General features: G+C 55.0%; 13 protein-coding genes across 13 annotated transcripts; 8 read left to right on the top strand and 5 right to left on the bottom strand.

Moving 5' to 3' along the window:
- Positions 1–17: 17 nt before the first annotated feature.
- On the bottom strand, positions 18–1,849 carry BU26DRAFT_455952 (uncharacterized protein). Its single transcript, XM_033824898.1, has 2 exons — positions 1,693–1,849; positions 18–1,585 (listed from the first exon to the last, which is right to left on the bottom strand). The coding sequence occupies exons 1-2, from the start codon at positions 1,795–1,797 to the stop codon at positions 329–331; spliced, it is 1,362 nt and encodes a 453-aa protein (XP_033685359.1). The 5' UTR covers positions 1,798–1,849; the 3' UTR covers positions 18–328.
- A 358-nt stretch (positions 1,850–2,207) lies between these two features.
- BU26DRAFT_300404 (threonine dehydrogenase) lies at positions 2,208–3,683 on the top strand. The gene is made up of 3 exons (XM_033821772.1): positions 2,208–3,155; positions 3,203–3,308; positions 3,356–3,683. Exons 1-3 carry the CDS (start codon positions 2,322–2,324, stop codon positions 3,493–3,495), a joined length of 1,080 nt encoding a protein of 359 aa, XP_033685358.1. The 5' UTR covers positions 2,208–2,321; the 3' UTR covers positions 3,496–3,683.
- A 187-nt stretch (positions 3,684–3,870) lies between these two features.
- BU26DRAFT_424602 (NAD(P)-binding protein) lies at positions 3,871–4,759 on the top strand (the record flags this gene model as incomplete). The annotated part of the gene is made up of 2 exons (XM_033823578.1): positions 3,871–4,056; positions 4,109–4,759. The coding sequence occupies 2 exons, from the start codon at positions 3,871–3,873 to the stop codon at positions 4,757–4,759; spliced, it is 837 nt and encodes a 278-aa protein (XP_033685357.1).
- Positions 4,760–5,696: 937 nt separating this feature from the next.
- On the top strand, positions 5,697–6,904 carry BU26DRAFT_594169 (uncharacterized protein; the record flags this gene model as incomplete). The annotated part of the gene is made up of 1 exon (XM_033834896.1): positions 5,697–6,904. A coding segment is annotated over one exon (1,131 nt), but the record flags the coding sequence as incomplete, so codon positions are not given.
- On the bottom strand, positions 6,905–8,190 carry BU26DRAFT_300390 (uncharacterized protein). Its single transcript, XM_033821771.1, has 4 exons — positions 8,039–8,190; positions 7,937–7,990; positions 7,800–7,880; positions 6,905–7,754 (listed from the first exon to the last, which is right to left on the bottom strand). The coding sequence occupies exons 1-4, from the start codon at positions 8,104–8,106 to the stop codon at positions 6,983–6,985; spliced, it is 975 nt and encodes a 324-aa protein (XP_033685355.1). The 5' UTR covers positions 8,107–8,190; the 3' UTR covers positions 6,905–6,982.
- Positions 8,191–9,294: 1,104 nt separating this feature from the next.
- BU26DRAFT_518746 (uncharacterized protein) lies at positions 9,295–9,838 on the top strand. Its single transcript, XM_033828887.1, has one exon. The coding sequence runs from the start codon at positions 9,380–9,382 to the stop codon at positions 9,824–9,826; it is 447 nt and encodes a 148-aa protein (XP_033685354.1). The 5' UTR covers positions 9,295–9,379; the 3' UTR covers positions 9,827–9,838.
- A 242-nt stretch (positions 9,839–10,080) lies between these two features.
- Positions 10,081–10,809, bottom strand: BU26DRAFT_518745 (uncharacterized protein). The gene has a single exon (XM_033828886.1). The coding sequence runs from the start codon at positions 10,757–10,759 to the stop codon at positions 10,448–10,450; it is 312 nt and encodes a 103-aa protein (XP_033685353.1). The 5' UTR covers positions 10,760–10,809; the 3' UTR covers positions 10,081–10,447.
- A 2,764-nt stretch (positions 10,810–13,573) lies between these two features.
- On the bottom strand, positions 13,574–15,315 carry BU26DRAFT_455942 (glycoside hydrolase family 7 protein). Its single transcript, XM_033824897.1, has 2 exons — positions 14,429–15,315; positions 13,574–14,377 (listed from the first exon to the last, which is right to left on the bottom strand). Exons 1-2 carry the CDS (start codon positions 15,035–15,037, stop codon positions 13,616–13,618), a joined length of 1,371 nt encoding a protein of 456 aa, XP_033685352.1. The 5' UTR covers positions 15,038–15,315; the 3' UTR covers positions 13,574–13,615.
- A 1,451-nt stretch (positions 15,316–16,766) lies between these two features.
- Positions 16,767–20,473, top strand: BU26DRAFT_518742 (uncharacterized protein). The gene has a single exon (XM_033828885.1). It carries the CDS (start codon positions 17,002–17,004, stop codon positions 20,254–20,256), a length of 3,255 nt encoding a protein of 1,084 aa, XP_033685351.1. The 5' UTR covers positions 16,767–17,001; the 3' UTR covers positions 20,257–20,473.
- Positions 20,474–20,480: 7 nt separating this feature from the next.
- BU26DRAFT_300099 (uncharacterized protein) lies at positions 20,481–21,290 on the top strand. Its single transcript, XM_033821767.1, has one exon. It carries the CDS (start codon positions 20,706–20,708, stop codon positions 21,123–21,125), a length of 420 nt encoding a protein of 139 aa, XP_033685350.1. The 5' UTR covers positions 20,481–20,705; the 3' UTR covers positions 21,126–21,290.
- Positions 21,291–22,274: 984 nt separating this feature from the next.
- Positions 22,275–23,502, bottom strand: BU26DRAFT_300222 (uncharacterized protein). The gene is made up of 2 exons (XM_033821769.1): positions 23,333–23,502; positions 22,275–23,281 (listed from the first exon to the last, which is right to left on the bottom strand). Exons 1-2 carry the CDS (start codon positions 23,401–23,403, stop codon positions 22,699–22,701), a joined length of 654 nt encoding a protein of 217 aa, XP_033685349.1. The 5' UTR covers positions 23,404–23,502; the 3' UTR covers positions 22,275–22,698.
- Positions 23,308–24,469, top strand: BU26DRAFT_300239 (uncharacterized protein). The gene is made up of 2 exons (XM_033821770.1): positions 23,308–24,315; positions 24,382–24,469. The coding sequence occupies exon 1, from the start codon at positions 23,602–23,604 to the stop codon at positions 24,157–24,159; it is 558 nt and encodes a 185-aa protein (XP_033685348.1). The 5' UTR covers positions 23,308–23,601; the 3' UTR covers positions 24,160–24,315; positions 24,382–24,469.
- Positions 24,275–25,384, top strand: BU26DRAFT_424801 (glyoxylase I; the record flags this gene model as incomplete). The annotated part of the gene is made up of 4 exons (XM_033823588.1): positions 24,275–24,315; positions 24,368–24,830; positions 24,876–25,269; positions 25,320–25,384. 4 exons carry the CDS (start codon positions 24,275–24,277, stop codon positions 25,382–25,384), a joined length of 963 nt encoding a protein of 320 aa, XP_033685347.1.
- Positions 25,385–25,394: the final 10 nt, after the last annotated feature.

Genomic DNA, 25,394 nt, shown 5'->3' with positions numbered 1-25,394 from the left:
TGCCTCTTATTGATGTGGTGGTGTATTAGTATCTACACCTATCTGATATGGCCGTGTTCAGCACACGCTCGTGCTGCTCGTGCTGCTCGTGCTGCTCGTGCTGCTCTTTCCATCTTACCGGTATACCAATTGGGTTTACCGCAGCATACCCTTTTCTTCCCAAGCAGTTTATGAAGATACAAATTTAGCTATCCAACAACCGCCCTCCGTCTTCTCTCCCGTCCCATTTTAACCAAACCACGAACGGATATTACAAAGAAACAGTAATGTCCCGCACAAAGCATGTACCTCAATTGCAACACCAACATCTATCTGGACAGCGCTCGTTCTACGAGTTCTCCACTTGATCGGCCCAGCTCTTGCCCGCGCCGGCAGGTGAGGGGAGGCCGAATGATTCTTGCTTTTTGACGCCGGGGCGGTCGGGCTCGGTGGGGGATTTGAGTTCGCTGGTCTTGGTTCGCAGCGGGAAGTCGAGTTTCTTGGGGGTTGAGGGGGAGGCTTCGGCGTCTTTGGGGGCGGCGTGTGGCGCGGAGGGCAGCTCGGGGAAATCAGACGCTCTGGGTGGGTGTTGGACTTCGGGTTCCTTTTTCGGAGGAGCGTGGGTGTTGGAGTGATCTCCTCGGCCACCTCTTCCACCCCTGCCACCGCGTCCTCGTCCTCGTCCCCGGCCGAGATGTGTAGGTATACTAGCCTCCTCCTGCGTTGGATCTGAGCTCCCCCACTCATCTCCAGCTGGTCTTGGGCTTGGCGCAACACCGCCGTATGCTCCCCGCGCCGCGCCTCTCCTCCTCTCCTCGCCCGTCCCCGTAAACCCCTCCTCCTTCTGGAAATCCCACTCCCGGCCTTTAACCGCGTCTAACTTGCGCTGCCTATTCTTTTCCCGCTCCCCCATCATCTGCTGTCTGTTCTGCCGCTCTTCCTTCTGTCGCGCGGCTTGGTGTTTGCGCCGCTCCGCGTCCTGCTTTGCCAGGGCTGCTTCGCGCGCTTCGAAGTTAGCGAGGTCAGCTTCGGCACGGGCGTGTGCGGCGGCTAGAGTCTCGTTCTTGGAGCGCATGCTGGCAAGCTTGGCATTAAGCTGTTCTTCGGTGAGGCGCGTGCGTGGAGTGCCGCCTGTGAGGGTGCGGTCGCCGCGGACGGAATGTGTGGCTTTGGGGTCTTTCGGGGCGGTCGGCGTCGAGGGAGTTTCGGTGGCTTCTGCCGGCGCTGTGGTTTCTGAGGCTGTTTCTCCATCCTTGACTTCCTTGTCCTGCGGCTTCTCTTTGATTTCCCGTGGTTCGACGTTTTGGATGCCCCCACGTCCTCTTCCGCGCACTCTGCCTCGCCCACGGCCGCGGCCTCCCCTTTCTCCGTTTGCGGGACCCCGTGGTGTGTGGCCAGAGTACTGCGACTGCCCCAGTCCGCTCGGCGGTGCAGCTTCGTCGGGTATAGGCTCTTGGTGCCGTACGTCGACTGGGTTCTGCTCGACGACTGGCTCGGCTATGGGTGTGAAATCGTCGTCGAAGAAGAGGTCGTCGGTACTCGCAGTCTGCGCGAAAGGGTCTATTGAGGGGTCGGCGTAGTTGTAGTCGTACGGCGTGTCGGAAGTCTGAGCGGAAGTGTAAGTAGATATTGGAGAACAGAGGCTCTCCCCGGCAGGGACAAAGGAGCTATGGAAGGAAGGAAAGGTTACACTCTTGAAAGGTAAAAACATACAGGAGGGGCATGCGACGCCTCAACAGGCGGTGGTTCCTGCGCTGGCGAGGCAGGGTTTGGCGGCTCCGACTCGTCGGCTTTGGGCGCCCATCTTGACGCAAGCATGCTGTAAGACTGGGGTAAGACTATGGGAAAACGTGGTGTGCGGTGGTGAATGCGAACCGTCAGATTGTGCTGCGCGATGAATTGCTCCAGATTTACTGCCGAAACGCTAGTCTATAAGGGGAAAGGCGCCGACCCGCTCCCCGCAATGCCCAGCTGCCAGCCAAGCACTCTCCGGACCACGTTCACCCCACGCTTTCCAGCCTCGCACGAATGCGTCACGAGGCAGTGATGGCTCGCTCGATGTGCCGTGTCTAACTGCAGTTTGATGCCAACCTCTACTCGAGCGTTCGGCCATAGCGTGCCGGCTTATCCTACGAAGATGCAGAGATCTGGATCCAGAGGGCCCTCAGCATCACCACCGGTATTGCTTTACCGAGCTAGCTTGCAGCATGCCGTAAATCGTCCGCCTTATGACTGGCGTTCGGCGTCGATTCGATCCAACATTTCGGCTTATACCCCTCTGCTCCATCCTCTGCCTCCGAATACCTAGGTAGCCTTCGACACGCCCGAGCGCAGACGCCAGGATGAAAGCTGCTCAATTCTTCGGCCAACGAGACATCAGAGTTGTCGACGTACCAAAGCCGGAGCCTAAGGATCATGAAGCCCTGGTTGCCATCGAGTGGTGCGGTATTTGCGGATCGGACCTTCACGAATACCTCATAGGACCTGCCGTTATCCCGCGAAAGGAACGCCCACATCCGCTCACCGGCGAGTACCTCCCGGTCACCTTGGGCCATGAGTTCTGCGGCCGGATCGTGAGCGCACCGGAAGGCTCGGCCCTTGCCCCTGGTCAAGCGGTCATGATCGATCCTCGTATCTACTGCAGCAAGTGCTCGCGCTGTACTGCTTCGTCTACGAATGCGTGCCGTTCCTGGGGCTTCAAAGGATATTCTGGTTCAGGTGGTGGTTTTTCCGAAGCAGTCGCCATCGACGCCAATCTCTGCTACGCGCTCCCCGATTCCGTGGACCTGAAGCTCGCAGTGTTAATTGAGCCGCTTGCAGTAGCATGGCACGCTATCGCGATATCAGAGGTCTCCGATTGGACTTCCAAATCCGTTCTGATCCTGGGTGGTGGGCCTGTTGGCATTGCGCACATCTATGTCCTCCAAGCGAAAAGATGCAAGAAGATTCTCGTTTCGGAGCCTACATCAATGAGAGCGGCTCAAAACAAGGAGATAGCTGATAGAGTGTTCAACCCGATCGGAGAGAACGTTGGCAATCGATGTCGAGAGCTTACTGCGGGAGAGGGCGTAGATGTTGTTTTTGATTGCGCTGGTATTCAGAAGGGCATGGATGCGGGTATGGATGCGCTAAGCTATAGAGGCGTGTACATGAATGTCGCCGGGTGGGAGACACAGGTGAGTAAGATAAATGGTCTGCGGCTGTGTTTGCTGACCTTCTCCAGATGGTTGTCCCTTCGAGTCAGATGCTGCTGAAGGAGCTCACGCTCAAGGCGAGCATGGCGTACGATGACAAGGACTTCAAAGAGACAGTGGACGCTTTTGTAGCCGGTAAGTTGTGCGCAAAGAATGAAACCGCGTCTCTGATCATTCTCCAGGCAAGTTCAACGGCGTAGAAAGGATGGTCACAAGTCGCATTCACATCGATGACATCACGTCCAAAGGATTCGAAGAGCTGGTAACGAATAAGGACAAGCACATCAAAATTATGGTCACAACCCACAAAGACAAGGTGTAGAGGGTATACCAGCTGTTAGGCCGCGCGTGTGCGATTGTTCGGTCGCTTCAGCGTACAGCAGCAAATGCGTCGTCTAGGATGACAAATGCCCGCAAAGAGTCGTTCTTCCCGAATCATCCCATCACACTAACTCTGGATGAGGGGATCATGTGCGGGGAAAGCGTTACACTGTCGATAACCCAATCACAAGCTCGCGTCGTTCAGACTAAGTTAGTCCTAGTAAGCCGATTTAGTGTGTACCATGCCGAACAGGTCCGCGGAATATCTTAACGTCGGTCTCGCCTCTTTATTATCTCGATCAGGCAAGCCAAAGGAACTCGAAGGATATTGACACATATATTGGTGCTCAGCTGTGATTTACCATACGAGGCCGTAATGTCACGACGCTCGGGTCCTCTCGCACCAGGTGTGGCTCTCATCACAGGCGGCGCCCGCGGTTTGGGTAACGCCATCGCCGTCTCGTTTGCTAAAGAAGGTGCTCGGGGCGTTGCCATTGTCGACATCCAAGATGATGCCACATTCGCAGAAGGCAAGAAGACCGTGGAAGACATTGGCTGCGAGGTACGCACTGCTCACTACGTTCCTTCTTGCCCCCGACCTAATCCAACCCCAGTGCCTCACCATACGCGCCGACGTCACCAAAGAAGCCGACATGGAGCGCGCCGTCGCCGAAGCAGTCGCTAAATTCGGCCGCATCGACTACGCCGCCAACTTCGCCGGCGTCATCGGCCCCGTCAAGCCCTTATCCGAGACCAAACTCACCGACTGGCAGAAGACGCAAGACGTAAACAGCACGGGCATCTTTCTCGCCACCAAATACGAACTGCGCCAAATGATGCAGCAGTCCAGTATCGAGGGCATTGAGGAAGGCCGCGTCCCGCAACGCGGCAGCATCATAAACTGCGCTTCCGTCAACAGCCTTCTCGCCTATCCCGGCACCACTGCCTACACGGCATCGAAGCACGCCTGCTCCGGCATCACAAAGGCAGCGGCGCTGGAAGGGAGAAAGCAGAGGGTTAGGGTGAATGCTGTCAGTCCAGGGTTCTTGCTTACGAAGATGTTGGAGCCGCTTGTGAAGGACGAGGCGCACTTGGAGGCTGGGGAGGCGATGTGGAGAAGTTTTGTGGAGAGGCAGGGACGGGAGGCAAGGTTTGAGGAGGTGGGCGATGTGGTTGTGTTGATGAGTTTGCCGAGGATGAGTTTGGTGGTGGGGCAGAATTTATTTGTGGATGGGGGTTTTACTATTAATGAGGGGAATGACTAGGGGTGGACTGCCTGATATATGACCGTCAGCGGATCAGTCATACGAAGGTTCCGGTCGCGTGTAAGCATTGTCTCTGGGGCTCAAGGGCCAGGCTCCATTGGTACTGACGTAGGTATCCCGCTGAAGTCTGTATCTTCGAAACTTCAAACACGAGGTTACTAGAGACTCCACGTGGTCAACGCAATCGGAACTTTCATCAACCGCTGTCCATGCCTTAATACCTTCAATTACACCTCATCGAAACGCAAATGACCAAGAAGATGGATAAGCTTTTTTTTAACCGAATACCGTCTAGTATTACGTCCAATATATGTGGCTTAGGCCGCCTGAGAGATGTTCCTCACAGCGGATACCCTTCAGCTAGCTGGCTACCGTACGAGCACATTCGAAGTCTTCGCATCACTTTCTTTGGTCTCACTGCTGGGACTTTAAGTATTTTCCACCAGGCATATCCGCTGCTTACGATACATCTCTGCTATACTCGGTCACGAACCCGGAGGCAATCTTGACTATCTGGCACTGGCGCAGTTTTGAGCTATGCCTTACTGCCGTAGTCAAGCAGTAGTGTGGCTGGCCAGCACGACCACGAAATTCGAAGATCGAGCATTGTATGGAAGCTATACTGCCTCTACTATTCTGCCTGGAGACGAATAATCTACTCAGATAGCAGAGACCGGACGAGAAATCTCGCCGTGACCAGAACGGATGACAGAGTACCTGCTTGATGATCTTTCGAGACGGTCTCGTGAGGTTATTACGGTTATTCCGCACATGGACGCAGCACGTTTGCCGAATTATGGCTCATTCCGCATGACTCTTGTGCAGTCATGCATTGAGTCCGCTGGTCATTGAGTCCATTGTGTATGAATAACAGTAGAATATAAATTTGGGAATTAGGACCTAATATTCCACTCTCCCTTCTTCCACAGTACATTGTAAAGATAGGCACAACTTGGCTCTTTCAAATACCCCTTTTTTCCCTGGGTTCTGGCCTGTTACGCTTTCCCAAAATCGCCCACAGACCTCTTTGCCTAGCCACATCATGGGCGAAGACATTCCAACCAACTTACATCCATTCCTCGCCGAGTTCTTCAAGAACTATATCACCGTGGGCATGATAAATGACCGTGGCCTCACCGGGCTGACGTGTTATTGCCTTCGACAAAAAGACGCCGCATCAGTATCAGCTGACGAGATCCACAAATTACGTCAAAAGCTGCTCGCTGTCAAGATACCGAAAGTAGCGAGCGATGGCAACCGCAAAATGATCGCGAACGAAGTACGAAGTCTCGAAGCCGTCCGCGCAAGCTTCGAAAGTTTGCCGGGTGATGCGAGTGCACGGAGGAACTTTCTCCCCACTGTGGATTTCGAGAAGAGCTCATCGAAGGAGGACGACGCCAATTCCAAAGTATCGTGGTTCGTCATGGGGACCGTCGAGCCGAGTATTACGTTGACGAACTTCTTCACCGAGCTCAAGAAGGTTGCGGACGATGCGATGCTTGAATATTTCCGGGCCCACGTCTTCCTCGAAAGCCTCCACATGCTGGAGCACCTCCACAACACTTGTGGCGTAGCCCATGGCGACTTTTACCAGAATAATCTCCTCGTGGAAATCCCCCCGAAGGAGGCATCAGACCGACGGCATTCCTTTCCGCCTATTCGCGTAATCGATTTTGATAGAGCTGTATACGGGAACGGGAATGAAGAGGCCAAAGCGAGCGCCCTTCGTCGTGATTTGACGGGAATGTTCAAGGCGGTGAACGACCTATTGCCGCCGAAAGAGGAGCTTGCCTATGCAAGGGCTCAAGACGGGCGGAGCGAACGACTCAGACGCTGGGACAACGAGCTTCAGGTTTATAATTCCATAGTAGCTGAGGTCCCCAGTGTAGTCAAGACTGGCATAGCGGAAGTGCGGGACGCGCTCGAAGCGATCGCGATAGGAGTAAGGGAGGAAGCCGGCGCCGATTGCGTGAGGAAATTCTACGATGCCGCTGATAGGATAGCTGAAATGGGCGTCACGGTCGCGAATAAGCGTCTGAGGCATGCGGTGGAGGAATGTCAGTCTTGATGAGACGTGCATAGATTTGGAAGGGCATCGACTGGTTTTGAACGGAAATTTCAATCATTGCTCCGTAGATAATCAGTTGTAATAGAAAAGTCACAGTCAAAAGGAGACCATCTCCACCGCCCCCTGTTGACCGGTCAATTTTCTAAGCAGGGGTCTTAGCTCTCGGTACTCTTCTTCTTCTTCCTGTTCTTCTTCTGCCTGACACGTGCAGCCTCTCTCTTGACCCAAGTCTCTTCCGAACACTTGAATCGGTACGTCCAATCTGTAGTCAGAGGCTTCGAACCCGCCATTGTTCTAACCTCCCGGACATCCACCAACATCCCTGCCCGTTTGAACTCATATATCAACGGGAACATATTTCTCAGATAGTGCTTAATAGAGCGACGATGCGTCGTGTGCATGACGAGAGTGAGCTGAAAGTTGGGTTTTCGTTCGATGCTTAGGACATGTCGGAGCGCCTCTCTGGAGCCTTGTAGACGTTCTCGGTTGTCCTTAGTGATTTTGTGACTCTCGACGTCAAAGAAAAGGTGTAAGTCTAAGCGGCGAATATGTACTGCGGGCGGAAAAGCCAGTCGGGGGTCAAGATGGTGGAGCAGTCCGACATCATGCTTGATGAACAACTCGAGAAGGCGATAGTCGTAGATCGTGAAGCTGGTCTTTTCGTGCCAGAATGCCGCCATCTCCCGAGAAAACTGGACACCCATGTAGTTGGGATCCATATAGTGAGGTAAACACAAGTTCTGGATCATGGGATGTGCGGTCCCTGTCGTGCATGCGCTATTCTGTACCAGCGGTAGCGGTTTAACAGCCTCGTATAGGTAGCCGTAAACCACGTCTCTAATTTCTCGCGGGCATTTCGCCAGAATCATGTTGCCGAATCGCAAGTTCCAGGCTTGGGAGAACCCTTGTATTTCTTTGTCCAGCATGCTTGGAACGTTAGCATAAGAACAAATATAAAGCTGACAGCCCTACCGGTATAACTTCCTTATTTCCCTCCGTATTGATTTCAAGATGCGGCCTCGAGATCCAGCAACGGCTATACTCCATCTGGGACTACAGGTTGTTAGACGTTGAAATCGTGAGGACTGAAGCTGCAAGACACGGCTTACTCCTGGCGCGTCAATTTGTATCGTATCTTGCGGGCGGACAGCTCGGTAATCAGACTGCAAGAACGTCAGCGGCAAGAAATTGAAGAGACTGCCCTCACTCACTCTGCGATGCGCTCCGCGCGTTCTCCATCTTGTGGTGCACCTATCCCTTGGCTTGGCAAGCGATCCATTTTGTTGCAGTGTAGAGAGAAAACAAGAAAGGTCCAGTGGTACTCTAGACTCTGGATTTGCTAGCCGTGACGCGTTGACGAAGTCGTAGCAAACGGTCGACCCTAGAAGAGGCATAGCGTATCTTGGCGTGAGCCGATTACGCCTGTCACTGAACTGTCTTGCTCCCTTCTAGAGATCATCCAATATGCCAAGGAGTCCGAATACCAAAAACGCTACATATACATCTGGTGCACCTATGCGAAGCTTTTGAAAAGCTGGTATTGTTATGATGTGACGTTTGTGGTGGCGGAGTACGTTTCGGGAAGACTGTAATATATATCGAGAATCCTGAGGCCAAATGATGCTCCCGTAGTATTTCATGCACCGGAGAAACTCTTGAAAACTCAGATAGCTTGCCGGTTTGTAATGTGAAAGATCCTCGAAAGGCCTCCTGGATAAAGCTTCCCTAGCGTGACACTCGTGTCCTCCCCAAACAGTGGTCGTTCCCTCTCCAGTCATGTCAACTGGCGCCGACAGCGGTGAGGGGAAAGCGGCAAATCCGTGGCCGTCTAGGAGTAACTGGAAGAGAAAACGGACTATGTTCGAAATAGGTAGATTCTTTCAGTGCGGACAATTTCCAGAAGGAACGATATCTTCCTCCTCATGCTTTCGATTGTCACCACGTCTGGATCACCCGAAGGAGCTCGGTAAGAACGTTACAAACACGTTATATGCTCCTGAAAGTGTTGCAGCCATTTCTCTAACGGACGACTCGAGCCGGTTTCAGTGAGCGGATGATGGAAAGTGAAGAAGTGGAGGAAGGGCGAGTTTGCGATGGGATGAGACGGTGTCAAGGTTGCCAAGAGACGGCCGTGCGTTCACAAGCGATACTGCATGCAGGTTAGCCCCGCGGTAAGTGCTTAGGTAACAACGCCAACCTTTTGTTCAACAACCTCATCCACACGCTCACATCTTGTGTCTACCAGCATCACTCTTTTTCTAATCAGACGACTGTGGTTTCCGCCAGTCACAAACCTTCTACTCGGCCGCTTGCCGTCGTTAAAGCTGTGGGGTTCTGGGGACAATGGCAGCCCCAGGCAAAGTCTTGGGGCCCCTGAGGAGCTTCGAAACATGCCCTTGCCGTCAGTCATGAGAAGCAAAGCACACCGTCTACGAATGTACCTTACCGTCGGGTGCAGCCATAACTTGTGGGGATCTCGGGGGCTGAGAAACACATCCTATTGAGAGGGGCTTCAATTGTGGCCCTACCGCCAGCCATGAAAGCCCACCGAGATGTGCAATTGGATATTGTGTGCACAAGCCGTTCTGCCGTCGGTCGCAGTGCACGCAAAGCCCAGAGGAGATATCGGATGCCAGCAATACTGTTCAAAAGATGTGAAAGAGCCTGGGAGGTCCCGTATGAGAGCTCTGCTCATGAGTTTGCCATTTGCTATGGGAGAAAGAATAACCGCCGTCACACATGCCTTGCCATCGAGGCGCAGTTACCAGCCGAAAAAGACAGAATTGCATGAGCCGCAAGAACAATCGTCGGCTGGCGATCCCTGGGTGAACCAAAAGATTCGACAGGCTTCATCGTCAGTCGCACCGAGAAGCCATGTCTACGAAGGAGCCGTGCCTAGCCGCTGCGCCCTACCGTCTGACGAGGCTAATATTGAGGGGATCCCAGCAGTCTATAACGTTGAACCAAGACCAGGTGGATATGGTGGCAGCGAAGAATAGCCTGCTAGAGAGCTTCAGATATAGGATTACCGTGAACCAAGCGAAGCAACTGGGGACCACAACACCTGCTGTCCCACACGCCGTGCCTTCCCGCCGGTTCGCAATCCGTATTTAGTATTCTTCAAGAAGCGGTTCGCGTTAGTGGGAGGCGCACGGCACATGGAGCCAGTTTCTGTCATTCAACATTCAACGACACTATTTCCTCCAGAGCTTCTGGGCCTCAGTACGTGGTCATTCTCCAGTCGGAAGGCTGTCAAAGGTGTTCTACCATCCATTGGGTCAAGGGTTCCGGAATTGCCTCAATATTTACATCACTTTCAATCAGGGATAGAGCAGCCTGTATCAAGACATCCATTACGGGCATGCTACCTTCCAAGGCTGATGCCAAACCAATGAGGCGAAATCTATCCAGCTCCCGCTCCCTGAACCAACGCCAAGCCACCTCTCACGAAACTTTTGCAATGTTCTGGAACTAGTGGAGGATCGCGAAACATCAAGTGCGGCTATACACCGCGAATCATATGGATCAAAGAACCGTCACCCTCCAATTGCCGACCCAGATGTCCTGCACCATCGAGAGAGCAAGGAGTCAAGGCGCCTGAGTCGTCGAGCCCAAGCCGATTACATGGACTGGCGAGGCGCGCCCTTTCCCTTGTTCTTCTTGCGCTGAGCGAGCTGGAGCTGCAGCATCGCACGCTTGTGCTCCACCTCAACCACGGCCGCCTGAGCCATAAGCTCGTCCTCATCCATCTCCTCATACTGCGCTCCACTCAAGTCGTTGGTAGGGCCATCATCGTCGTCGATCATGATAGCGCGGCTCTCGGAGTTCGGCTCGCGCTTAACCCTAGGCTTAACATCCTCGAGTGGGCTCGAAGGTGGCGGCGACTCCATGTCGAGACGGGAGAGGGCACTAGCCGGGGTCTGATCTTGCATGCTGCCGCGCCCACGCTTGCCCTGACCAAACGGGGAGAAGCGGCCGCGATGGGTTTGGTTGTGGCTCGGGGCATGAACGTTGTCATAACCCCCGCGACCGTTGGACTCTGCGAAGCTCGAGGGTGGGGTGATGGGATGGTGCGGGTTGAACGGAGGCATGCCTTGGTGACCTGGAGCACCCGGATGCTTGCCGGGATACTGGGGACCATAGCCGCCGTACGGCCCATAGCCATACATCCCCAGAGGCCAACCGTTCATCGGTGGACCATATGGGTTCATCGTAGGGCCATAGCCGTTCACCTGACCACCGCGTCCGTTCATGCCGGGAGGACCATAACCCATTCCATAGGGGTTCCACTGCTGCTGCTCTGGCTGTTTAGGCTGCTTCGCCGGCTTTGGTTGTTTGGCCTGCGTTGGCTGCTGGATCTTGGGAGGATAGTGCGGAGCAGCTTGGGTGTAGCCGCTCTTGTGGAGGTATGAGCCCGAGAGATCCTGATCCATGTCATCGTCGACTTCATCGCCATCTTCATCCATGCCGTCCATGTCCTCATCATCGTAGACGCCCCCATTGTCTTCCTCCTCACTACCGTCCTCATGTCCGGAGCCAGCATGCAGAATGTGCTCAATGTCCGAGTCGGTCTCTTCCTGGCCCTTCGGCTGGTTCATGAGGAGGTGCTTGTATCGAATCTGGAAGCTCACATCAACGGTCCAGCCCTTAACGCACATATCCTCGATGACGTCGAAGTCGGTGGTGACGAGCTGTGGCTTGCGGTTGCCGGTGTGCTTGATGCGGTAGCGAACGACCTCACCCATCGCCTTCTTGAGCCACGCCTTGTCGTTGGTCAACTTAGCGATCATGAGAACAGCCTTGAGCACAGACGGAAGCCATTTCTTGGGATCGGTCTCGTGATTGCGGAACATGGAGCGCTTGCCGCCCTTGCGACGCTTGACGAGGGGGCGATGGCACTTGGGGATGTATGCCTTGATGAAGTTCTTGCCCCAGAGCTTCTCGATCTCGCGGATAACCTCCATCTTAGCAGCCATGTCATTCTTCGCAATAGGCTTGGCAGCCCACGCCTTCGGACCCGGTTTCTTGCGGTACTTCTCAGGCTCCTTGGGAGACTCCTTGGCAGGCACACGAGCCGGGAGGCGGTCACGAGTGGTGGTCATGGTGTTCGAAGTCGAGTGACGAAGAGAGCGGGTATTGATGAGGGGAACATCGTCGTCACTAGACTCACGGCGAGTGAGATTGTTGTTGGGTGGGGACGTGGTGTCGACGCCCTCGGCCTCCCCCTGGTACTCTTGCTTCGGTGTGGCAGAGTCATAATTCATGTTGACCTATATGAAGCCGTTAGTCAATTCACTTGCGACAGAGCGGAGCGGAGTACATACCTCTTGTTGCGGTTCGGCGTCGAAGTACGTGCGAATGTTGGAGTGGTTGCGCGGAGATGCTTGCTGAGACTCTGCTGGCGGCGCGGCGCTGTCCGACATGCGGGGATTGATGTGAGAGGGAGGAGAAGCTGGGGGCAGGTCGTCGTCAGAGTCGAGAAACCTGGGGGTGCTGAGGCGATCGAAGCGCTCTGGAGAGTACCAGAGTTCCTGGTTGTTGGCCAGCGCCACGGAGAGTTCGACTGTCGGAAGCGAGTCAAGCCCTGCCAGGTTCGGAGGGCCTGGCGCTTCCTGAGATTGTGTGGGAGAGAAAGAAGAGAGCTGCTGTCGGGGCAAGCAAGAAAATTGTTGTCGGGGTGAGGAGAAAGAGAAGAGAGCGGAGCGGCGGACGTGCTTATATAGAGGCTGCTGCGAAAGGCAACGGGCTAGCGGCTGGCAGCGGGGCAGGGGAGGTGAAGGAGAAAGACTACAGAGAAACTCTGGGAAACACTGAGATCTACGGCTTAGCGGCGGCCTGTGGCAAGAACTGGGAGGATTGTAAAGGCAGACTATTCACCGGCGACGGCGGATGGCAGCGGGCGGGCTACGATGGCATGTCTCCCTGCAATGGTGGCAAGGGGCAATGGACTGGATCTACAAACAGCGGAGCGGTCAATGCTATGCAGTGGCCACGGTTCTCCCAAGGTTTGCTATGCCACTCGCCGGATGCACGCTCCGGATCAAAGACCTTGGCTACATGCTACATTCAAGACGGGGGATGCCAATGTTCAGCAAGGGTGTGAACCATTCATATCTTCCTGGAGTCGCCAAGGTGCCATAAACGGTTGAGGCTGCGCTGAGGACATCACACAGGTCCTTTCTCCCCCTGGAAACTCTATCCTTGCCAACGCCCCGAGGCCGATCGAAGCTATCGAATATTTCAGGACCACTCGTGGCATGCATTTATGAACGCATTCCTCGTAGGAGCCGGTACCGATTCCCCCCTCCCGTATTTCAATGCTCTCCCGCGTGTATACTCCCACCGCATCAGCCGCTCCATGCTGTCTAGCTCCGCCTCCGTGACGTCCGATGTTGTGCGCGCACAGACCTCGAGAGGGTCTGGTCCTGCATTTTGGCGGCGAAATATGTCTAGAGAGGATTGCGATATCGATTGGGCTTCAGCTTATGAGGGCATCAGCATTCATGGCTTGGTCGATGCGTCTATGTTCACAGTCAGCAGTTGGTGCAGATGTTAGTCGGCGTTGGCGACTAAGTGACGCAGGTCAACATTTGGTAGCTGTAGCGACCAGACACAAGTAGCACTCCGAACAGATGCACACACTTTCAGCAAGCATTCATTAGACACAGCACGAAATTTCTCTTCCGAGCCATTTTTACACAATCTCATAAATATATACAGGTCGACAACACCTAGCAACAGATCCTATGTACATGCCTCCGTCATCCTCGTCTCTATACCCCCGCTCCCTAGTACCGCCTCACAGACCTCCGCACCATCGTGCTATTCGAATACGTCGACCCAATATCTCCGCTCCTGATATTCGAGAAGACGACCGCCGCATCAGGATACTGCTTAATCAGGTCGGCTGGCCTCCCACCCGTCGTCGGACACGGTCCCCGCCCAACACCAGGCTGGCTCGAATCCGCATCAGCGGGGAATGGGTCTTGATCAAGCCATCCCATATAGCTACCCGCATCGTCCCAGATAGCGAACGCCAGAACCATACCGCGACCAATCGCCTCGCCCATAGTCTTCAGGCCGCCCTGGCACGCGGTGTCGTCCGTACCGCCGAACACTTTCTTCTGCGCGACGCAGTACGCATCCGTCATAGAATCGACAGGATCAAGACCGGGAACATTGACCTTTGCGTTCTGGATAACCTTTCCGTTTTGGACATAGAGGCGGCGGATCTCTTTCAGCGTGCCGTTGCCGGTCCCATCCGTGGTCAGAAACTGCGTGACGACGGTGAACGGCTTGGTCGTGTCGACAGTGTAGTTGGCGCCGTAGCCGTAGTAGGCTTTGTTGCCGTTGCGGTACGGATTAATGTCGCAGCCGTCTTTGTCACATACGCCGCTGTAGCGGTTGTCGCCGTTGCCGCATTCAGCGCCACTGCAGGCGCGGACTTCGATGGCGTCGCAGGGATGCGGTGTGTAGGCGGTGGCGGCGCGGTTGGCTTCCCAGATGTCCATTTCGTTGCAGCAGGCTCCGTATGTGCCGTTGAGGTTGGCCTGCTAGTGCGTTAGCGGAGTACAGGTCTGCTTAGCTCGGTGGATACGTACGACTCCCTTGATGAAGTTCTGCGATGGGCACTGGGCATCGCAGTAACCCGTTCCGTATTTCGCACCAGCCTTGTTCAACTCATTCCGATCGCCCTTCTCGTTCATCTCACTGAAGTACAGGGCGCCATTAATCCCACAGGGTACCTTGCTCACATCGACATCAAACGAGAACTCCTTATTCAGCAGCTTAAAAGCCTCATAGGTCTCATCGTCCTCCAGCAAATACACGCGCGGGCTACTCAACGTCGTAACATTCGTCGCCGGATCCGTCTTGTAGATACTTAGCGTGAGCGCGTCGCCACTCGTGCGAATACCATAGCTCGGATAATCGACGCCCTCGAGCGAGCACGTCTTCGCGCACGTCTCGACGTCCGGGCAGAACTCCGAGTTGAAGCCGTTAGTCACGCAGTTGGTGTAGCCGTCGACGTTGTGCAGCCAGCGGTAGGCGGAGTCCAGGACAATGGAGCTGTTGGCGGGTTTGCAGCCTCCGGATGTGGTGCATTTGTAGGATGTGAGGGCTGGGTGGACTTCGGGGGTATATGGGCCGGGGACTTGGGCGAGGGTTGTGGCCGCGAAGAGGGCCGAGGAGAGGAAGGCGGTGCGAGCCATGGATGCACTGTTGGCTCAATGGAGCTCTGCAAGGGATTAAGAGAGAGTGAATATCGCAGTGGGGATGGTCCTGGTGATCTTAACAACCTTATATGCTCCCCGGCGGAAGCATACCTAGACTTCACCTCCAGCACGAGTCTTCCGTTTCCTTATCGCCCAATCTCGATGCAAATAACGGCCGAGCGTTAAGAGATCTTAGTATCAAAATTGGCCTCAAAGTCCAGGGAGAACGATATTAAACATGGGATTTCCCCTGAGGCTAGGTAGGAGACTATCGGAGGCGGAGAGTGGACGTACCCGTCCCGTCCCCAGCGCAAGTGCCATTTGCTTTGTGCGAAAATACCCAGAGAGTGCTGGAACCTTTCCCCTAATATTCCAGGATATCGTGTAAGGTGGAAGTTCCCTGTCCGTGGGGTTTGGCGAGGGGGCGGGCCGGCGGTCCTTTAGCCGCAAGCGTTAAATGGCCAATATCGCTGGCTTCTGCGCGTCTTCTAGAAGATTATCGTGCAATATATGCCGTGGAAAAGGGTTGCATATAATTTAGCTGTGTTGACTTGGCGCAGGGGCGTCCTGGGTTTGGAGTATATTGAACGGTACGGAAATTCGCGAATTGCTACTGGCTTTTGCGGGTTACGAGTAACAATTGCCCACCTCATTTGCGAGAGCCGCGAGAGAAAAGTGTCACCCCTTGGGCACGATATCGAAGTATTAAAGCCGCCTAATGGCCCGGTGATCAGTAAATCAAAAGGTGAGGACGAAAAAGATGAGGAGCTAGAAGGAAAACGCCACTACGTTGCAAGTTGGCCATTTTTCTGCAGCGAAATCGGTCCTCTTGTGTGAGCGACAGGAATCCATCCAGGTTCTCACGGGTTCCCAAATAAATCGATACTATGAAAAATTCGCGGTGTCTGCTTGTTCGAAGGTGGATGGCGACAAAGTTCACTGCCACCCCCAAGCGCCGTCCTGCGGAAGTTTTGCAAGAGCGAGATCACTACCGTCCCGAGCCCTGGGACCAAAGGCTTTCCTGGAAGCGAATGCTACCGACCAGAAGCCCTGACGCCGGACGATGCACTGGCAACGCGCTGGCTGATGATGGTGGCGTATGGGTGGCGATGGGAAGACGCCGAAACGTATTTGTCCTTCGCTGAAAGACTGCTTTGGATGAGGCGACTACTAGCTGCTATTGATTGCTACCTGCTCTAGATTATTAGCGGCGCGAAGAGCCTCCACGTTCGCAGATGGGTGACTTGCACGAGGTCAGCATATTCCGAAAGCCTGATGGCATGAACTCGGCTAACCTCAGAGCCGAAGAGCCTCCAAAGCAACAAGAATCATGGCGCATTTCCTGCGAAGGCTCTAGATATCGGATCTTCAAGCCGGGGAAGTTGACATAGACAGAGGAGGAGGAGCGACAGCTCGACGAAGCGGCGTCGAAAAAAAAGTCCGTACAGTCTAAGAGCACTTGTGCCATGGTGTGCTCTATTCTGCAAAAGACGAGCCGGATCCGGGGATAACCTGCGACCGAAGCGATGCTAAGGCCTGGGGCGGAGAAGGGGGGACAGCTTGAGATGGGAAAGGAGAAAGGACGGCGCACGGACCACTGGTTCCTTGTTATCAGATCTCCGAGCGCCGTGCTATCTCCGCGATAAGAGGCAAGGCGCAACTCGACGCGAGGATTGCGTGCTTCACGCTAGAGACATTTTTTGTTCAACGCAGACGCGCACCCCATCTTATGCCCGTTCACCCGCCAATCATGGCCTCTGGAGGCAATTGTGCATTTCAAATTGGCCTCGGCCCTCTTTGTGCCGATGTCGCTCTGTCCAGACACTTTTCCTTCGATTGAGCCGCCACGCGGAACCGCATAGGAAGCCCACTCCAGGCCTCACTTCCTCTCACGCCTCGTGGGCAGCACAAAGAGTAGTTTTCTCGAGAGCTCGATAGGCGTGAACGCATTTCCCCCCAAAATGCGTTTCCAGCAGACAGAATCGGCAGGCCAAGGCGCCGAACAGCAACGAAAGCAGCCGAAGAGCTTCACGCAAAAGTCCTCGAGCCTACCGTTCGGCCAAGACATCTCCCTAGAGTCAATCAACGGCCCGACGTATCTCACCGCGCAGACGCTCGTCCAACAAGTCGCCTATACGCTCTCCGATAAAATCTTCGCCTACTCCGCCGAGTCCTTCGATCTAGATGTGGCAGTCAAGGACTGGCGAGAGAAGGGAGAGAAGAATGCATTCGGATACCAGACTGGCGTTACTCCTTTAGAGACAAGGAATGGTGCAGGGTCAATTGCGCTGGGGTACATGTTCTCCAAAGATTTCGACCTGAAGAAGCGCCATATCCCGCAGTCAATTGTCGCGTCTTCTGCGACTCTGCACTTCTTGCGCCCGGCGCTGGACCAGCTCTCACTCCTCTACTCGGTCGCGAACCCGCTCACGGCGCACATTGCCGCTGTCGATTACACTGCCAACTCTGAGGCTGGCCTGGTGACGGACTATGTTTCCTCGCTGGCCCTTGCCGAGGATCTGGGGCTCGGTCTCGTTTGCAGCCCGTCTGTATTTGAGACGCAGCACATGTCGCTCTTCGCGACCTTGCTCTCGAGCGTACTGCCCACCCTCCACACCTACGACGGTATCAGCGTTGGGCGCGAGACGGCGAGATTAGTGGATACCCTGGACCAGGCGAGACTTTATAGCAGCTATCAGGCGGTATTGAAGGCCGTTTCTGAGGTGGACAAGAAGCATTCGGACAATGCGGGACGTGTCGTACGTCTTCTGCAGGCTTTCAACGATGAGTTTGGCGAGGATTATAGGCTCTTCGATTACTATGGCCACGAGGAACCTGAGACCGTCCTGGTCGTCTTTGGTACCGTGGAGGCATCCTTGACAGCCCAGGTCGCCAACGCGCTTGCGAAGGACGGCGACAATCTCGGCGTCATCAATGTCCGCGTGTATCGCCCATTCGTGGAGGAAGCCTTCCTTGAAACCCTGCCTAAGAGTACTAAGAACGTCGCAGTCCTTGGACAGGTCAAGGACGAGGCTGCCGTGTTCGACCCTGCTGAGTACTCGAGGCTGTACTCTGATGTCCTGGCCGCCATCCAGTTCGCTTTCGACAGGAACATCGCGGTCACAGACATCAAATACTCGCGCGAACAAGTCTGGACCCCGAGCAACATCCTAGATGTCTTCCAGCAGATCTACGGCGAGAAGACACAGTCCGAAGAGGTCCGCTCCTATGTCAATATTCTGAACACGGCCGATGTCCGTCAATATACGTTCTGGGATCTGGACGAATCGCCAGCTGTCAATGCTCCCGTTGTGCTTGGAAAGCTCTTCTCGAGCGATGCTTCGAAGAACGTCTTCGTGCGTACCGGACACGACAACCTTGTGCGCGGAGGCGCTGTTCGCACTGACATCCGCAACGCCACCTACACCATAGAGGCGCCGTACTCCGTTGAGCAAGCTGATGTCACCTTTATCGGTGACGAGACGCTTCTGAAGGAGTTCGACATTCTGAACAGCGTCAAGTGCGACAGCTCGATCATCGTTAAGTTACCTGGCGTAAAGGACGAAGACATCGAGAAGAAGCTTTCCCCTGCTTTACGCAAGGCCATCGTGAGCAAGGACGTCGAACTTTTCTTGCTCGACCCAACTCTGTCGGAAACAGTTGCCGAAGACTCGACCCTGGAGACGTACCTCACCCAGATAGCCTTCTTGAAGATTGCGCGTGAGGACCTGCTCACGTCTGGCCTGTCCAAGCTGGCTGCCATCAACGGCAACCCAGAGATTTTCGAGAAGCTGTCCAGGGAACTAGAAACGGCCCTTCGTGAGATTGAAGTGCCGGTCGCTTGGGCAACGGTTGAGGAGGACGTAGAGCCCATCCAGCTTCCCTCCGACGTCAACGTGAACAGCTTCGCCGGCTATGATCGCACCGAGACCGAGCCTCCATCTCTGCTCAAGACCTGGGCTATTGCCGCCAAGGGTCTCGCCTTCAAGGAGGCTTACGGCACCGCGAATGCGATTCGCCCAGATCTGGGAATTAAGACCTCCATTGTCCATGTCAAGGAGCATCGCCGTCTCACGCCACTCACCTACGACCGAAACATCTTCCACATCGAGTTCGATCTAGGTAACTCTGGTCTTACGTACGCTATTGGCGAGGCTCTCGGTATCCACGCGGAAAACGACAAGGCTGAGGTTGAGGAGTTCATCAAGTGGTACGGCCTCAACCCTGAAGAGGTCGTTGAGGTGCCTTCTCGCGAGGATCCCAGCGTCCTGGTCAATCGTACCGTGTACCAGTCTCTGCTGCAGAACGTAGATATATTTGGCCGACCGCCCAAGCGCTTCTACGAGGCGCTTGCAGAGTTCGCCGATGACGAGAATGAAAAGAAGGAGCTGCTTACGCTCGGTAGCCCTGAAGGCGCTACAGAGTTCAAGCGCCGTGCTGAGGTCGACACCGTTACCTATGCAGACATCCTGCTCGACTTCCCCTCCGCTCACCCCTCCTTCCACGACATCGTCCGCATTGTCAGCCCCATGAAGCGCCGCGAGTACTCCATCGCCTCCTCGCAACACGTCACTCCCAACTCCGTCTCCCTCCTCATCGTCACCGTCAACTGGGTGGACCCGCGCGGCCGCGACCGCTTTGGTCAAGCAACGCGCTACCTCAACGGCCTCAAGGTAGGCGCACCCGTCACGGTTTCCGTCAAACCCTCTGTCATGAAACTTCCGCCGAAGACCACCGCGCCCATTATTATGGCCGGTCTCGGCACGGGTCTCGCACCTTTCCGCGCCTTCGTCCAAGAGCGCGCCTACCAAAAGCAACACGGCCACGAAATCGGGGAGGTCCTGCTGTACATGGGCTCTCGCCACCAGCGCGAAGAGTACCTCTACGGCGAGGAGTGGGAAGCGTACCAAGACGCTGGCATCATCACGCTGCTCGGCCGGGCCTTCTCTCGCGACCAGCCGCAGAAGATTTACATCCAGGACCGCATGCGGCAGACGCTGGCGGATGTCCGGCGCGCATATCTGCAGAAGGAGGGTAGCTTCTATCTTTGTGGGCCGACGTGGCCTGTCCCGGATGTGACGGAGGTGCTGCAGGAGGCGGTTGAGGTTGAGCACAAGGCGAAGCATTGGGGTGAGGAGAAGCCCAAGAAAGTGGATAGTAGGAGGGAGATCGAGACCTTGAAGGAAGACGGGAGGTATGTGCTTGAGGTTTATTAGATGGGTGATGAAGGCGAGATGGGTGGGGATTAGAGATGGATGATCAGCGTGGTTTCTTATAGATCAAATGCGTGTTTGCCCTTCTCGGTCTGTTATCTTCCTGGCCGACTTCGCTTTCCTCTGCAGTAGAGAGAAAGATGCTCTTAAACAAGTTGACGTCATAGCCACCAGCGGATTTAGATCTGAACCTCTTCCGCAATAAATGTTATCCAGGAAATGTGCAAAGAAGTAGATGTTCAAACGTAAAAAACCACCGTGCTAGCGTAACAACACCTCTACAAGACCTAGCTGGCGTTCATGCCTGTCAGGGCAGTAGTGGCAAGTGAATGCCCCCAGCGACTTCCCCCCCACAAACAGTCACTGTCACCTCGCAGCCGGTATGACCTCGATGTCCGCCGACGCACTATGAGCTCTCAGCAGCGAATGGCGCCATTGCTGCATGAGTATAAATGTCAAACCCTGTCATCAAGTCCTGGATGCCAGCCTGCATCGGTCTTGCACTGTCCCTTCTGCAATCTCGTTCTCCTCACCATAGTGCTGCAAACCAGAGGCACAACGCACGCATGTGCACATCCTTGTCGCGGTGGCGTTGTTCATGCTGTAGGTGCAGAAGGCAGCAGCCCACGGTATCGTGCCGTTCTCCGCCATGGGACTCGCATACTCGTCGGGATAGCTCTTGTACGCTAGCATCCTCTCTGCCCTTCCCGCTCCTTCCTTCTGGGGCGTCGGCGCGCGCTCGTGGCCGATCTCCTGACCCCCACAGCGCGTTAAGGAAGGAAGGAACGCGATCGCAGAACGGCGTTTCCCTTCGCCGCATGACCCACACACGATACCTCATCTCCCCCAGGCTCAACGCAATCTCCCTGTGACGTCTAACTCAGCAGCTCCCTTATCGCCGGCCTGTGCTCCTGAGTGCGTCAGAGCTGGCAAGCGTGCCCACTATCGTATGGTTCTTCTGACGTGTGACTCCAGACCTCGCTACCCCGGGCCCACTTTTCCGACGATAGCAGTGAGGGCACGGTCCTGACGGGGCTCGCAGTCGCCGCACTAGCCCTTTGAGGTCGCTGACGACCAGAGAACTGTGGTACGGGAGATGAATGAGTCCTCTAGCGCGCCTTGCAGCCTTGCGGGCGTGACCTGCATAGCGGCATCGCGGACCCACTCGTACCTGCGTCCGTGCCGTGCCCTCCTCGGGCCCCATGGGGTATATATACTCCCTCTGCCTGCTGGGTTCCACACCTCTTGTTCCTTTCTATACATCACAGCACCGACTCGGCTCCTTAGTTTGTAGCCAGCCGGCCACCCATCTCTTGTCTCCTTCGACGGACCTTCAACAAGGCCGTCACCCTTCTCTTGTCCCACTTCCTCCCTTTTCGCCTCGTCTCTCGCGTTACATCTCTGCACCACCTCTTGTATGCCCAGTTCCTACGCGCAGCGCCTTCCCCCGACCCCCGACCCCCGACCCACCGACCTCCGGCGGCGACGGCGCCCGGCTCGAGGGCTACGGGGCCCGTCCACACATTCCAGCCCTCGACGGCAGGAGGTTCACTCCCCGACCCCCGACCCCGCGGTGGTTGATAGCCCGGTTGACCTAGACGGAGCCAATCGCTAAGAGTAGGGAGCCTCTATCCAACGGGTCCAGGGCGGAAGAAGCCTACAGATATTGAGTCCCTCGCCTGACATACCGGCTGCCAGGCACTGACTGTTGTGTCTGGAGTCTTGGGTGACGGCTGCATACTCTGACAGCCCGCAAGGGCCGAGGCCGGCGGTGTCGCGAGGTACCTGGGTGTGTGGACATGTAGAGTATATAGGTGTGCCCCCTTTATACCGACCCGACCGTCTCTGAGGGTAAAATGAGGAGATGCAGTGAGTGCCCCACTCGGCGAGTGGATCCTGCCCGGCGCGTATCGGAACCTGTCAGATCCTTCGGGACGTCTGTTTTTTCGTTGAGGTTCCTGGCGCTGCTGGGGCCTTGAGGAAGGATGACGTGTTCACATGTTGTTTGGGGTTGTTGGCTGTCTTTCCCTGACTCTTGCTGAGCGACGAAGCTCTTGTTCCGCTTTCATAGATTTCCGTGGCGCAAATGGGCTTCCATGCATCTTGCCTTGACTGTTGTTGGATCGTTGAAAGTTGAACTTAGATGAAAGGTGAAGCCATTATGGCGTGGGGCACAAATGGGGTTGATGGATGACATGAATCAAGTAGAAAATCCTCCTCCCAGTACGTACCTGAATTAAAACGGAAAAGATCCAATCGCACGATAAAATCTATTATGCATACATACGCTCATGCAGGTATACAGAAGAAGAATGAGACGTTGGGAATCTTGCAGCGAGGAAACTAGAACATTGACGAAAAGCTACATGTATCGCTTGGCGGCGAAAAGCAAACGGAAACAAACGACTAACGAGATGCGGTACCGGAGTGGTCCTACCCTACTCGCTAAGGAAAGCTAGAATCGTCCGGCATTACAAAGCCCTTCGCATCGAAATCTGCCCGGATGAAGTCCGTTAAAGCGTCAATCTTCTTCCGCTGGATGTGGAGCGCGCCAACTTTGATGTCTCTCTCCCGCTGGCTCATAGTGCTCAGAATGGACGCGGCCTTTTGTTTCACGGGTGCGCCGTCCTCTCCCGAAGGCAACGAACTCTCCGCCGACGAGTCGCCGGGTTGTGGCTGGCTGGCGGGCGGTTGCTCGGGTACATCGGACGCCGGATACCTCTGGTCACCATGTGCTTCGGCGGTGATTTTGAATGATGCTTTTCGGGAAGGCGGAACACCGCCTACCAGTACCAGTAGCAGCTTCGGTTGGAGCGCCCGGACGATGATATTGTTGTGCTGCGTCTCGATAGTGAGCGTTTCGAGAGGTGCTGTAGAGTCTTCAGCTCCGTCGTGGGCTGAGCTTTGTAGTTTCCGGCTGGCTTCATGCTCCTTCCACGCCATGGATATGAGAGCGGCTTGGTCCCGTAGCTCCTTGATGTCGACGGGCGTGGAATACGCCATTAACGTGCCGTTGGGCGACATAACGCTGAGCACGTGAGCAGCTGGAAATAATGAATAGAAGAAAGTATTGGCTTACAACATGCGTGGATAGAGCTGGGGATCGACATTTTTGGCGAGCAGCTCGCTGAGCTTGATTGCGTTCAGCATGCTTGGAGCAAGACTTTAGATTCGTCAGGACAGTCCAGATATCGTATGCGCCCATAAAAGGCGAGAGGAGGTTTGTGCGACAGCAAATTTGTACAATAGCCAGGAAAGCGAGTAGACGAAAAGGAATATGCGAAACGATATCAATGAGCCCTGGTGGAGAGATGCCTACCTCTACTTGGTATAGGAATTTCCCCTTTGATGTTGAAGTCTGTGCGCAGGCTTCGGTCCCCGCCACGTTGGCAAGCTCGAGGGTGGCGGGTACCTGCCGTAGTGAGAGAAGAGAGTCAAGAGGAGTGCAGCATAGCAGGAGCAAGAGCGAGTGCTGGACAGCAGAAAAGAGCGTGTATTGAGACGTGCGGCATGATGTTGCGTTTTGGGGCGAAGAGGGCTAGCCGTCAGCTACGGAGCCAAAGCCGATGCTTATCGGAGCAGGGATTGTTGCAAGCTCGGGCCGCGTCACGTGAACCGGCGTTTCGCCGGCGTTTGGCACCTTGCTGGCGGCCTCGCCCTGAGGTTTCTTCGCTGCCTCACAGAAATGAATTTCGTAGCCGTTCCATTCCGACTCCTTTGAGATGGCGCATTCATGTGGGGAACACGCTATGGTACAACCCAATGCTAGGGCCGGTGCAGCTGTCTGCCGGCAGGCTCGTTATCCGACGAACGAGGGGCAGCGGCGGTAACGTCATCTATCTCGAATCCCAACGTGATATCTCTCCCCTCTCTCTTCGCCAATTGCTTCACAGCATCCCCCCCTAAGTCCATGATCCTTTTGCGGCCAGCCCTACTTAGCACAACAAGGTTTTCAGTCCCAGTCGCAGCTCGTGCAACCACATACAATAGGCCTCGGACTCTTTCGAGAACATTCGCAAGCATGACAACCGACCCAACCAAGTACAAGCTCAACCACTCAATGTACGCAGTTCTCGAGACTCTATAAAGTGTACTGGCAATTGACGTCTCACAGGATCCGGGTCAAAGACCCCAAGCGATCGGTCGAGTTCTACGAATTCATAGGCCTGAGGCTTATCAACAAGCTTGAGAACCCCGATGCTAAGTTCGACCTCTACTTCCTCGCATACGATAGCCCGAAGGCTGTTTCGCACGGCAACCATTGGACGGACCGAGAGGGAATCGTCGAGCTTACGCACAACTACGGCACCGAGAGCAACCCGGAGTACAAGATTCACAACGGCAATTCGGAGCCAAAGGGGTTCGGCCACCTTGCGATATCGGTAGACAATATTCAGGCTGCGTGCCAGCGGATAGAGGATGCGGGATACAAGTTTCAAAAGAAGTTAACGGATGGCAAGATGCGGCACATTGCCTTTGCGCTCGATCCGGACGGCTACTGGGTCGAGATCATTGGCCAGAAGCCACTGGAGGAGACTGAGAATGTAAAGGAGTCGGACACCGCGACGTATCGTTTGGTAAGTGCGCAAGGCTACAGATAGAGGGTTGCGCTGATAAAGCAGAACCACACGATGCTTCGAGTCAAGGATCCCGAGGTGTCCCTCAACTTCTACAAGGATGTCATGGGCATGCAGCTTAAGCGCACGCACGAGAGCAAGAACGGCGGCTTTAACCTCTACTTTCTGGGGTACGGCGCACCGGCCCCCGAAACGAGCCCGAACGGCGTCAACCCCGTGGCGGATCGCGAAGGCTTGCTTGAGCTGACGTGGAATTATGGAACGGAGAAAGAGGCCGACTTCAAGTATCACGACGGCAATGCTGAGCCACAGGGTTTCGGCCACATTTGCATCTCTGTCGATGATCTAGATGTGGCATGCGCTCGGTTTGAGGAGAAGCAGGTCAACTGGAAGAAGAGGCTCACCGACGGCAGGATGAAGAACATTGCATTCGTTCTTGGTATGCATTCCATAATCTGACATTGTTGTAACGTCACTGACAACCGGTAGATCCCGACGGCTACTGGATTGAAGTTGTCCAGAACGAGAAACTAAAGACACGATCCAACTGGTAAACCCCGAACA

The sequence above is a fragment of the Trematosphaeria pertusa genome, assembly GCF_010094035.1.
Source record: "Trematosphaeria pertusa strain CBS 122368 unplaced genomic scaffold BU26scaffold_6, whole genome shotgun sequence".
NCBI lineage: Eukaryota > Fungi > Ascomycota > Dothideomycetes > Pleosporales > Trematosphaeriaceae > Trematosphaeria > Trematosphaeria pertusa.
The sequence above is the reverse complement of the archived record's forward strand: the minus strand, read 5'-3'. Positions and strand labels throughout refer to the sequence as shown.

Bases quoted from the DNA above. Each gene is read 5' to 3' on its own strand.
- BU26DRAFT_455952 (XM_033824898.1), bottom strand. From the start codon at position 1,797: ATGCTTGCGTCAAGATGGGCGCCCAAAGCCGACGAGTCGGAGCCGCCA. The intron at 1,586-1,692 runs GTATGTTTTTAC...ACTTCCGCTCAG, and splicing joins AGGCGTCGCATGCCCCTCCT to ACTTCCGACACGCCGTACGA.
- BU26DRAFT_300404 (XM_033821772.1), top strand. From the start codon at position 2,322: ATGAAAGCTGCTCAATTCTTCGGCCAACGAGACATCAGAGTTGTCGAC. The intron at 3,156-3,202 runs GTGAGTAAGATA...GACCTTCTCCAG, and splicing joins TCGCCGGGTGGGAGACACAG to ATGGTTGTCCCTTCGAGTCA. The intron at 3,309-3,355 runs GTAAGTTGTGCG...ATCATTCTCCAG, and splicing joins AGTGGACGCTTTTGTAGCCG to GCAAGTTCAACGGCGTAGAA.
- BU26DRAFT_300390 (XM_033821771.1), bottom strand. From the start codon at position 8,106: ATGGATCGCTTGCCAAGCCAAGGGATAGGTGCACCACAAGATGGAGAA. The intron at 7,881-7,936 runs GTAAGCCGTGTC...AACAACCTGTAG, and splicing joins TACAAATTGACGCGCCAGGA to TCCCAGATGGAGTATAGCCG. The intron at 7,755-7,799 runs GTAGGGCTGTCA...TAACGTTCCAAG, and splicing joins GAAATAAGGAAGTTATACCG to CATGCTGGACAAAGAAATAC.
- BU26DRAFT_518746 (XM_033828887.1), top strand. From the start codon at position 9,380: ATGTGCAATTGGATATTGTGTGCACAAGCCGTTCTGCCGTCGGTCGCA.
- BU26DRAFT_518745 (XM_033828886.1), bottom strand. From the start codon at position 10,759: ATGCAAGATCAGACCCCGGCTAGTGCCCTCTCCCGTCTCGACATGGAG.
- BU26DRAFT_455942 (XM_033824897.1), bottom strand. From the start codon at position 15,037: ATGGCTCGCACCGCCTTCCTCTCCTCGGCCCTCTTCGCGGCCACAACC. The intron at 14,378-14,428 runs GTACGTATCCAC...ACGCACTAGCAG, and splicing joins AGAACTTCATCAAGGGAGTC to GCCAACCTCAACGGCACATA.
- BU26DRAFT_518742 (XM_033828885.1), top strand. From the start codon at position 17,002: ATGCGTTTCCAGCAGACAGAATCGGCAGGCCAAGGCGCCGAACAGCAA.
- BU26DRAFT_300099 (XM_033821767.1), top strand. From the start codon at position 20,706: ATGTCAAACCCTGTCATCAAGTCCTGGATGCCAGCCTGCATCGGTCTT.
- BU26DRAFT_300222 (XM_033821769.1), bottom strand. From the start codon at position 23,403: ATGCTGAACGCAATCAAGCTCAGCGAGCTGCTCGCCAAAAATGTCGAT. The intron at 23,282-23,332 runs GTAAGCCAATAC...TCACGTGCTCAG, and splicing joins CAGCTCTATCCACGCATGTT to CGTTATGTCGCCCAACGGCA.
- BU26DRAFT_300239 (XM_033821770.1), top strand. From the start codon at position 23,602: ATGTTGAAGTCTGTGCGCAGGCTTCGGTCCCCGCCACGTTGGCAAGCT.